General features: G+C 45.9%; 1 protein-coding gene across 2 annotated transcripts in view; it reads left to right on the forward strand.

Moving 5' to 3' along the window:
• LOC140467433 (S-adenosylhomocysteine hydrolase-like protein 1) overlaps window positions 1-12,125 on the forward strand; it is a 96,033-nt gene that overhangs the window by 31,919 nt on the left and 51,989 nt on the right. Inside the window, exon 1 of one of the 2 annotated variants that reach the window (XM_072563787.1) lies at window positions 4,621-4,716. The exons of the other annotated variant lie outside the window; for it this stretch is intronic. Within the exon in view, the coding sequence (XP_072419888.1) occupies window positions 4,699-4,716 (18 nt within the window). The 5' untranslated portion in view covers window positions 4,621-4,698. Of the gene's footprint in view, window positions 1-4,620; window positions 4,717-12,125 lie in introns of those variants that run through there. 2 annotated transcript variants of the gene reach the window in all.

Below are 12,125 nucleotides of genomic sequence, written 5' to 3' on the forward strand. Positions count from 1 at the left end.
AGTTTTGAGTTGTGAACATGACTCATCTGTTATTTTTTTAAAATAGTAGGAGTGAGATAATTGGCATCGAAATTTAATTGCATTGTGGAACCTTATTATTTTCCTTGCTGATAGAAATAAGAACAGGAAATGATTCACATTTGTGTTCTCCCTGTAATGAAAGTGCTGACTCACTCATTCAGACTTTGCTCATGTTGTTATCTGACAAAATATTGAGCCATTGGGTGGAGGAAATGTTACACAATAGCACCTAGGCCTCTCACTGACAAGGTTGCTCATTAAGTCGCCACCATGGATTCTGATAAACCAATTTTGTTTTGAAGGACCTATTTTTCAGTGTTAGTTTCTATTGTTCAATTATTACTTAGTCCATTTTCGCTCTTTCACCTTCCTCCAGATCTTAAATTTAATTTACAACACTAATCGAACAGATTGCACTATTCCTAATTTACTGTTATGACCAGACCCCAAATGCAGTTCCCTAATTTATCATCTGTCCTATTGGTGGGCTGCAAGGTTTGTAGATGAAGAATCACTCCCTTGTGAATATCTTTTTACGAGACCAAATGAATTCATGTTTTAAAAGGAACCAGTTTAGCCAGATTTTATTTTAGCAAAAGAGGCGGTTTATTAGTTATTAAATGTGAGTTTAAAAAATGCAACATAGATGAGAAATGAGACTGAATGCAAAGACAAGTAGAAGTTAAGATAGTTCAATATCTTAGTTAAGAAGTTCAGTCCAACCCGTCCATGCCAACCAGATATCCCAGCCCACACATGTCCTCATTTTGTTCCATTGTTTGCTGTGGATTCTAGGATTACTGTAAATCTCTGCTTGAAAATGTGTTGCTGGAAAAGCGCAGCAGGTCAGGCAGCATCCAAGGAGCAGGAGAATCGACGTTTCGGGCATGAGCCCTTCTTCAGGAATGAGGAAAGTGTGCCAAGCAGGCTAAGATAAAAGGTAGGGAGGAGGGACTTGGGGGAGGGGCGTTGGAAATGCGATAGGCGGAAGAAGGTTAAGGTGAGGGTGATAGGCCAGAGTGGGGGTGGGGGCGGGGGCAGAGCGGTCAGGAAGAAGATTGCAGGTTAGGAAGGTGGTGCTGAGTTCGAGGGTTGGGACTGCGACAAGGTGGGGGGAGGGGAAATGAGGAAACTGGAGAAATCTGAGTTCAGGACAGGACAGAACCCCCACTGGCCCTCACCTACCACCCCACCAACCTCCATATACATCGTATCATCCGTCGTCATTTCCGCCACCTCCAAACGGACCCCATCAACAGGGATATATTTCCCTCCCCTCCTCTCCCCTATCAGCGTTCCAAAAAGACCACTCCCTCCGTGACTCCCTCGTCAGGTCCACACCCCCCACCAACCCAACCTCCACTCCCCGACACCTTCCCCTGCAACCGCAAAAAATGCAAAACTTGCGTCCACACCTCCCCCCCCTTACTTCCCTCCAAGGTCCCAAGGAATCCTTCCATATCCACCACAAATTCACCTGCACCTCCACACACATCATTTACTGCATCCGCTGCACCCGATGTGGCCTCCTCTATATTGGGGAGACAGGTCGTCTACTTGCAGAACGTTTCAGAGAACACCTCTGGGACACCCGGACCAACCAACTCAACAACCCTGTGGCTCAACACTTCAACTCCCCCTCCCACTCCTCCAAGGACATGCAGGTCCTTGGACTCCTCCATCGCCAGACCATAGCAACACGACGGTTGGAGGAAGAGCGCCTCATCTTCCGCCTAGGAACCCTCCAACCACAAGAGATGAACTCACATTTCTCCAGTTTCCTCATTTCCCCTCTTTCCCCCCCCCCCCCCCCCCCCCCCCCAATCTTATCTCAGTCCCCAACCCTCTGACTCAGCACTGCCTTCTTGACCTGCAATCTTCTTCCCGACCTCTCCGCCCCCAACCCCTCTCTGGCCTATCACCCTCACCTTAATCTCCTTCCACCTATCGCATTTCCAACGCTCCTCCCTACCTTTTTATCTTCACCTGCTTGGCACACTTTCCTCATTCCTGAAGAAGGGCTCATGCCCGAAACGTCGATTCTCCTGCTCCTTGGATGCTGCCTGACCTGCGCTTTTCCAGCAACACATTTTCTGCTCTGATAAGTTTCTTAACCTTGTTCTCCTTCTATCTCCCCATAACCCTTGATCCCCATGATACTCAAGAACCTATCGATCTCAGTCTTAAATACACTCAATGACATGGCCTCCACAACCTCTGTGGCACATAATTCCATAGATTCAACACTCTCTGGTTGAAGAGGTTTTTTCTTATCTCCATTCTAAAAGGGTCTTCCCTTTACTCTAAGACTATGCCCTCAGGTCTTAGTCTCTCCTACCAATAGAAACATCTTCCCAACATCTACTCTGTCCGGGCCATTCAATATTCTGTATGTTTCAACTAGATTCTGCCCCCCCCCACATCCTTCTAAACTTCATTGAGTATAAACTCAGAATCCTCAAAAGTTCCTCACATTCCTGGGACCATTCTCATGAACCTCCTCTGAACACGCTCCAGGGTCAGTACATCCTGAGATATGGGGCCCAAAACTCTGCACAATACTCTAAATGTGGCTTGACCAGAGCCTTGCATAGCTTCAGAAGTACATCTCTGCTTTTATACTCCAGTCCTCTCAAAATAAATGCCATCATTGCATTTACCTTCTTCACTACTGACTCAACTTGCAAGTTTACCTTGAGAGAATCCTGGACTAAAGTTCCAAGTCTCTTTACATTTCAGATTTCTGAATTTGCTCTCCGTGTAGAAAATAGTCCATGCCTGTATTCCTCTTACCAAAGTGCATGACCTCCTTACTTTTCCACATTGTACTCCATCTGTGACGACTTTGCCCACTTACCTAACCTGTTCAAATCCTTCTGCAGACTCACCGCCTCCTCAATGCTACCTGTCCCTATACCTATCTTTGTATCATCTCCAAACCTACCAGAATGCCCTCCGTTCCTTCATCTAGATTGTTAATATATAAAGAGAAAAGTTGTCCCAACTCTGTGATCCTTGCAGAACACCCCTGGTCATGGGCTGCCATCCTGAGAAGGGCCCTTTTATCCCCATGCTCTGCTTTCTGCCAGACAGCCAAACTTTTATACATTATAGCATCTTGCCTCTTGACACCATAAGCCCTTATCTTTCTCAGTAACCTCCTTTGTGGCACCTTGTTGAAGGTCTCGTTGAAGCCCAGGTAGATAATATCCATTCGCACTCCTTGTTCTAACCTACTTGTTACTTCCTCAAAGAACTCTAGCAGATTTATCAGGCGTGATCTCCCCTTGATGAAACTGTGCTGACTTCCAAGTATTCAGAAATCTCATCCTTAGCAATGGATTCCAGGATATTCATGGTTTGCAGCTAATTCACTTTTACAAACTGTAGTTATCTTCCTGATAATCTTTGCGGCTGATCTAAGAAAGCTATTCTGGTGTTGAATAACATTAGATTTCTGAAAACGCTATTTTTTTTTGCTATCATCTAAAGGTTGTGAAAGGATGCCTTAGACTTAATGGAATGAGGGAACAGGTATTTAAGGGTTAATTTGATGAGAGCAATATAAATGGGGGGGGCAGCTAGTAAGCAGTGGGGTGAGACTTCTACGGAGTGTGGTTAACTGAAATAAAGCGGTCATTAAAATGAGGACTTGGACCCCTTTTAAGTACAGTTACCTTCTCATGATTCCATTCCTCAGTTTTAAAAAAATCAGTTAATTGCCCTTAGCTGCAGACTGCTGCAACAGCAGTAGTGAGAATAAAAGGGTAGAATTGAAAAGGGATCACAATACAATTAATGCAAATTGTGCGGAAATTGGCAATTTCTTTTTTTTAAGTTACATAGAAGATTTAGTTCTTCATTGTTTTTACACTCACTTCAATCCATCTGCCAGGAGGTGTATGATGAACGTGCCTTGAATTCAAGTCTAACTTGTATGGATTTAAAAAAAAACGAATTGACCCTCAAAGGTTTTGGTTGGCTCAGATATGTTAAAGTATTTGAGTAAGCTGTATTCGAACTGTTTGCTCTGAACACTCGTGAATGCCATAGATGCCTTACTTTCCATTGTATTAACCACTGCATTACAATTAAAGGAGAGGGGAAGTATTTGTTAAGATAGAGGAAAGAACAGAAAGTCATTCGGTGTTTTGTCAACGTTTTGGTTGTGATGACACATTTGATGCACTTGTTGCCCGTGTTACTAGGAGATGTTTTGGTCAGACATTGCCCTTTAATAGACACAAATGTGTGATGTTGGTATTGATTTTGGATGGAAAGTTTAGCCTCTGGCTAATCGCTAAGGCAGCTGAATGCCCTTGTCCTTATAAATATTTTTGATTTGCAAGCATGGGTAATACCTAATAAAAGCATTGCTAATTGTTTAATTGATATATTAAGAACAGAACCTTTGCTTTATAATAGGCCATAAATAAATGTGAGTTCTGAAGAATTTTAAATATCAAATTTCGCAATCAGTTAATGAGTTTTGTGAACGCCTCTGGAAGGTTATAGGATATTAGATCAGATGACTAAATCTGTTTAACAGTGAAGTTTACTTAAAGCTGTGGGTGGGGGTTAAACCAAACTCAATCCTTCGGAAATGAGTTGGCTGTGAAACACAAAATTACAAAAAAGTACGCTTGGGGAATTATTCTCCAGAATACAAAAGGAAGAATGTCTCAGAAGAGCAAGGTACATTTTAAAATTTTTGTTTCTTATTTTTCAATAAGCACTAAATGTTTTGAGGATCTTAAGTAAATTCTTGTCTATTTATACCAAAGACGGAATTGCGAGAGAAACTCAACAAACAACATCTGCGGAGAGAAAGCAAAGTCAATGTTTTGGGACCAGTGGAGAAGGGTCACTGGCCCCGAAATGTTGACTCTGCTTTCTGTCCACAGATGCTGCTAGACCTGAGTTTCTCCAGGAATTTGTTTGTTTTGATTTTCAGCTTCCACAGTTTTTATTTTTTGCTTTTTTAAAGTGTCTTGTCACTTTAAGCTACCTCCCTTTTTTTGACTTGAAAACCCATCAGAGAGGTCCATTTTGAATCTGTATGGTTCCAAATATGTACAACTGGTGAACTGCTTAGTCCCAGTTGATTTTGGAGAAAATGTCCCATCATTTTTAGTTGTTTTAATTTAATATGTGCTTTCTTCAGCATCATGCATGCTTTTAGATAAAATGTTTAGTTTGGTTCGTCAAATAGTTTAGATGTACAGTGATAATCAGTATCGCATTGATGTATCCAGATTGGAAAGATCCCATGTTCACTCCCAAGGCTGTATTGCTTGGCTAGTCATTGTGGTGCTTCAGTCCAGAGTTTTCTGTGTAAGACCAGTTTAATGCCCCATCTGTCAACTGCCCAGATCTTAAAGGCATCAAGTGGAATGGAGTGAAAGCAGGAGTATAATGTTGACATGTAGGATTAGCCATGATCATATTGAATGGTGAATTGTTGTTTTTAAATTTTCAGTGCTGTTCTTAAGTGTGCTTGTATGCAAATGCCAGTTGAAGAATGTATGGAGTTCACTTGTGATTGCCCTCAAGGTTGAATGATCCATTGATGCTACGTGCCTTGGCTTGATTTATTTGATACGTAACAGTGGCTGATAGGCTATTTCTTTAATTCATGTGCTCTCCACGTCAGCTAAACTCAGCTTATGCTAAATGCTGATAAAGGGCTAACACCGGATTGCAGGGCTGCAAAAGTTTTTAGGTTACAAAAGTATGGACTAGCAAAGCCATGGGAAGATTTGTAAACATGGTTGAGAATTTAAAAAAAGACTGGTCAGCCAGTGCAAGATGATGGCCGAGTGTGATTTGGGATGTGAGCAATAGAGTTTTGAATGAGCTTAAGTCTATACAATGTGGAAGCTTAAGTCCGGGTTCATTGACATGCTAAAGTTTAGTAGAGATAAGAAAGGCATGGGTAAGAGTTTCGGCTTTTGATGAGCAGAGGCAGTGATTAAGCCTCATGATTTACAGAGGTGGAAGTGTGTGGTTTTTATAATGCATATGTGGTTGGAAATTCATCTTTGGTCAAACATGATGTTAGGTTTACAAATGTTCTGATTCCGCTTTCCCACAGAGCCTGTGAGGGGCGTTTCTCAGGGAACAGCTGATTTAAGTACATTTCTGAGATGCAAGTAGTAGGAGCATTCCAGTGATGAGATGTCAATGTTAATTTCTAATTCCTAAAATCAAACAAGTTAAACTCTTCTAAATGCCTGTCAATCAATTATACAGCTCCATGTCAGAAGCACATAGCATTTCCATTTGGTTGGATGTTCAGTACAACTTGGTCTCGTAATGGTAGATGACTACACAATGAAGACCTGGAGAAGGAGGAAGTGTAATCTTTAATCTTTTGAGAAACTGTATATACAGTTGTGTAAAATAGTGACGAGTAGGAAAGTAATTCTTCCTGTCTGGTGTTTTAGCACTGTGAAACCTGGTACGTGTGTGCCATTTCCTACATAGGAACACCGGATGGGTGGACTGTGAATAGCCATGAGGTCATACTTTTGCGATTATAGCATTGGTTGCTTATATAACATCAGTTTTCTAACAACGTTTTATAAAAAAATGTACTTAGTCAGGAAACATACGCCGAGGAGTTGCTGGAGTCTTTTTCCTGGGAAAGAAATTTAAAAATCAGAAATGGCAACTGGGTTGGGCCACCGTTTCAGTCAACGGATTCAACTTTTATAGTGAACAAGTTTTTTTTTTCTTTACTAACACAACATTGAATTTACCTTGCGTGCATGTTTTGAACACTCCCTTTTGTTCCTTGTAAAGCTGTGGAGCAGGAAGTATCATGATTGTCTGGTGTTTGTGACTGACTTTTGAGGTTAGGATTTCTATTTTTTAATTCATTTACAGGATGTGGATGTCTCTGGCTAGCCTTGGAACCTAATTACCCCTAATTAGTCATTTAATTACCCAGATGGCAGTTGAGTGCCAACCACATTACTATGGATCTAGAATCATATGTAGTCCAGACCAGTTAAGAATGACAGATTTTACCTTAAGAGGCATTAGGAAACTAGATGGGCTTTTCAAACAATCGACCACATTTTCATGGTTGTTTGACTTAAGTTCAGATTTTTAAAAGTTAAATTCAAATTCCATCATCTACCATGGTAGGATTCAACCTCCAATCTTCAAAATATTTCCTGGGTCACTGTATTAGTAATCTACCGATCATACCACTAGGCCATTTTTATTTCATGAGTTATTCACTAGAAAGAACACATTCCTGGGACCAATGTTCTATATGAGGAACGTTTGAGGACTCTGGGTCTATACTCTGAGTTTAGAAGGATGAGGGTGGATCTAATTGAAACATACAGAATACTGGATGGCCTGGATAGAGTAGATGTTGGGAAGATGATTCCATTGGTAGGAGAGACTAGGACCTAAGGGCACAGCCTTCGAATAAAGAGAAGACCCTTTAGAACATAGATGAGGAGCAACTTGGTCATCCAGAGAGTGGTGAATCTATGGAATTCACTGTCACAGAAGGCTGTGGATGCCAGGTCATTGAGTATATTTAAGAGTGAAATACATAGATTAATTCTTCAGTATCAAGGGGATCAGGGATTATGGGGAGAAAGCAGGAGAATGGGGCTGAGAAACTTATCAGCCATGATTGAATGGTGGAACTGGTATGATGGGTTTAATGGCCTAATTTCTACTCCTATGTCTTACTGTCTTATTTCAAACACCCTGAAAATCCTTGAGCATTTTGGTTCCAAAGTCTTTGGTTTTTGGGGGAGTTGTAGCACGATTTCTATGTAGAGTATTCAGGCAGTTTGTGAGAAAATATGTAACAAGTTCATCCTGTTTGCAAGGCCAGGCCCATCCTTCGCAACACCGAGGACAGGTAGAACCTCAGTACGTAGTGACACTTGGTGTTTGCGTACCAGGGAGCTACGCACAGCTTGATGCAGCCACACACAAAGGTGGCCATCAGGGTGAGAGTGGCTTTGGGTGTGTTTTTTTCCCCCATTGCCCAGGTCTTTGTACATTGTGTCTCTTTGGAGCCGGTCCATCTTAGATCTCCACATGAAGTGGAAGATGGCCCGGATGACTGCGGCGGCACAGGTTCTGGGGATAAGCCAGACCTGTGCCACATATAACAATATTGAGAGTACCTCACACCTGATGACCAGGTTTTTCCGGGCAATGGAGAGTGACCGTTGCTCCTATCTGCCTAGTTTCTGTCTCATCTGCCTGGTCTGCTCCTCCCAAGACTTGGCGCACGCCCCAGCCCCTCCGAACCAAATACCCAGCACTTTCAGGTAGTCGGTCCTGACGGTGAAGGGGATCGAGGATTGGTCAGCCCAGTTCCCGAAGAGCATGGCCTCGCTCTTGCCTCGGTTGACCTTGGCCCCCGAGGCCCGTTCAAACTGGTCACATATGCACATGAGTCTGTGCACGGACAGTGGATCTGAGCAGCAAATGGCGACGTCATCCATGTACAGGGAGGCCTTAACTTGTAGGCCCCGCTGCCAGGAATAGTCACCCCTCTCAGGCTCGCATCCTTCCTGATGGACTCGGCAAATGGCTCTATGCAGCACACAAACAAGGCAGGAGAGAGAGGGCAGCCCTGCCTGACTCCAGATCTGACTGGGAAGTTATCTGATTCCCACCCATTGATGGAAACTGCACTGACAATGTTGGTGTAGAGCAGTCTGATCCAATTGCAGATTCCCGGGAGAGGCTGGACCAGCCGCTATCTCCGGACGAGCTGACCAAGGGCCTCTAGTCCTTTGAAAAGAATAAAACTCCTAGAAGCGACAGCTTACCGGTCGAGCTCTATTCCGCTCTGTGGGACTTGATTGGCCAGACCTGCTGGAGGTGTATGTCAGTATGCTTTGAGCAGGTACCATGAGTGAATCTATGAGGAAAGGAATCATCACCCTCATCTACAAGTGGAAGGGGGAGAGAGAGGAACTCAGAAATTGGAGACCAATCTCACTATTGAATGCGGATTACAAAATTTTGTCGAAGGTTATCACCAGCCAGGTCACGAACGCTCTCGGTCAGATCCACCGACGTCAAGCCGGTGTTCTTCTCTGACCACTGCCTCCTGCTGGCCGACTGTCACCTACAGGACGAACAGCGGGCGGGCAAGGGAACGTGGAAACTGAACACTAAGCTGTTGACCCCGGGAAACATCGAAGAGCTCAAGAGGGATTACGCAGGTTGGAGAACCGTGAAGCCCCTCTTTGAGTCTCCAGCGGACTGGTGGGAAACGGTAAAAGGGAACATCAAGAGGTTCTTTATCCTCAAAGGTGTCCAGGAGGTGAGAGAGAGGCGGGGAAAACTGTCCCAGCTCCAGGAAAGTATGCAGAACCTGCTCCTGCTGCAGACGATGGGGGTCGATGTCACGGAGGACCTCAAGGAGGTGAAGGGCCAGCAAGCCTCGCTCTTTGCCTCGGAGGCCTCCAGGATAATCTTCCGGTCCAGGGTCCGCTCGGTGGAGCAGGACGAGACGTGCTCACGTTTCTTCTTCCAGAAGGTGCACAAAGAGAGCTCCGTGCTCAGCAGCCTGAAGAAAGAAGATGGCTCGGTAACGTCATCTCAGTCTGACGTCATGAGGATCAGCAAATCCTTCTACGCCAGCCTGTATGACTCAAAGCCAACCGACAGCGCGGCCTCCCAGTCGTTCCTGTCCTCTATCACGGAGGTCCTAGATGACGGAACACGAGAGAGGCTGGACCAGCCGCTATCTCTGGATGAACTGACGAAGGCCCTCGAGTCCTTCAAAAAGAATAAAACTCCTGGAAGCAACGGCTTACCGGTCAAGGTTTATTCCGCTCTTTGGGACTTGATCGGCCAGGACCTGCTGGAGGTGTCTGTCAGTATGCTTCGGGCAGGTACCATGAGTGAATCCATGAGGAAAGACATCATCACCCTCGTCTACAAGCGGAAGGGGGAGAGGGAGGAAATTAGAAATTGGAGACCGATCTCACTGTTAAATGCAGACTACAAAATCTTGTCAAAGGTCATCGCCAACTGGGTCAGGTCTGCTTTGGGATCGGTGATCCACCCGGACCAAACCTGTGCTGTACCGGGCAGGAAGATCTCTGAGAGTCTCTCACTCCTCAGGGATATGATTGCCTACGTGCAGGACAGGGGGGTGGACACCTGCCTCATCAGCCTGGACCAGGAGAAAGCCTTTGACAGGATATCGCATACATATATGAGGGATGTCCTCTCCAAAATGGGCTTTAGGGAGGGAATCGGAAATTGGATCAGACTGCTCTACACCAACATTGTCAGTGCAGTCTCAATCAATGGGTGGGAATCAGATAGCTTCCCTGTAAGATCTGGAGTCAGGCAGGGATGCCCCCTCTCACCCGCCTTGTTTGTGTGTTGCATAGAGCCATTTGCCGAATCCATCAGGAAGGATGCGAGCCTGAGAGGGGTGACTATTCCTGGCAGCGGGGGCCTGCAGGTTAAGGCCTCCCTGTACATGGATGACGTCGCTGTTTTCTGCTCAGATCCGCTGTCCGTGCACAGACTCATGTGCATCTGTGACCAGTTCGAACGGGCCTCGGGGGCCAAGGTAAACCAAGGCAAGAGCGAGGCCATGCTCTTCGGGAACTGGGCCGACCAATCCTCTATCCCCTTCACCGTCAGGACTGACCACCTGAAGGTGCTGGGTATTTGGTTCGGGGGGGCTGGGGCGTGCGCCAAGACCTGGGAGGAGCGGATCAGGAAGATGAGACAGAAACTAGGCAGATGGGGGCAACGGTTGCTCTCCATTGCGGGAAAAAACCTGGTCATCAGGTGTGAGGTACTCTCAGTATTGCTATATGTGGCACAGGTCTGGCCTATCCCCAGGACCTGTGCCGCCGCAGTCACCCGGGCCATCTTCCAATTCATTTGGAGATCAAAGATGGACCGGGTCCGAAGAGACTCTATGTACAAAGACCGGTGCAATGGGGGAAAAAACACGCCCAATGCCACCCTCACCCTGATGGCCACCTTTGTGTGTGGCTGCATCAAGCTGTGCGTGGATCCCCGGTACGCAAACACCAAGTGTCACTACGTACTGAGGTTCTACCTGTCCCCAGTGTTGCGAAGGATGGGCCTGGCCTCGCTGGCGCGGAACGCTCCGAGTAGTTGGACTGTTCCGTATCACCTGTCCTTTGTGGAGAAATTTATGAGGAAAACACCTTAGACCACAAATCCATCAGGAAGTGGTCAGCACGTAGCGTCCTTGAGACCCTTCGGGAAAAGGAGAGGGCGGATCCTGTCGAGCGGTTCCCTGAGCAGACTGTCAAAGCCATTTGGCAGAATGCCTCATCGCCAGAACTTTCCAACAAGCACCAAGACGTGGCTTGGCTGGTGGTGAGAAGGGCTCTGCCTGTGAGATCCTTTATGCACGCCCGGACTCTCTGCCGCACCGCACGCTGCCCTCGAAGTGGCTGCGGGGGGGGCGAGACTGTCACACACCACCTTCTGGAATGTGCCTATGCAGAGGAAGTCTGGAGAGGAATGCAGTGGTACTTGTCGAGGTTCGTCCCGAGCAGCGCCGTGACGGGGGACTCCGTGCTCTACGGCCTGTTCCCCGGGACTCACACCGAGACGAACATTAACTGCGCCTGGAGGATCATCAACTCGGTGAAGGACGCTCTCTGGGCGGTCTGAAACCTGTTGATCTTCCAGCTGAAGGAGTTGACCCCGACTGAGTGTTGCAGACTGGCACATTCCAAGGTCCAAGACTACGTGTTGAGGGACGCGCTGAAGCTTGGGGCAGCTGCCGCCAAGGCGCGGTGGGGAAAGACCACCGTGTAAGATCGGCCTGCCTAAAGAAGAACAGGGGGCCCATACAGACTTTTTTTTTGGGCTCTGCTGATGCCTCAGCCAAATATATGTACAAGATTGAAAAATGCACAGGATTGTAAATGACAAGGATAAATTCGAATCTGTGTTTGTAAATGTGGACATATGTATGGCATGATCAAATGTACAGACCATCAAATCATTTTATGAATAAAGTATATTTTTGAAATAAAGAAAAAATCACCAGCCAGGTCAGGTCTGCTCTGGGGTCGGTGATTCACCCTGACCAAACCTGTGCT

The sequence above is a fragment of the Chiloscyllium punctatum genome, chromosome 45 (genome assembly GCF_047496795.1).
Source record: "Chiloscyllium punctatum isolate Juve2018m chromosome 45, sChiPun1.3, whole genome shotgun sequence".
In the NCBI taxonomy this organism is placed as follows: domain Eukaryota; kingdom Metazoa; phylum Chordata; class Chondrichthyes; order Orectolobiformes; family Hemiscylliidae; genus Chiloscyllium; species Chiloscyllium punctatum.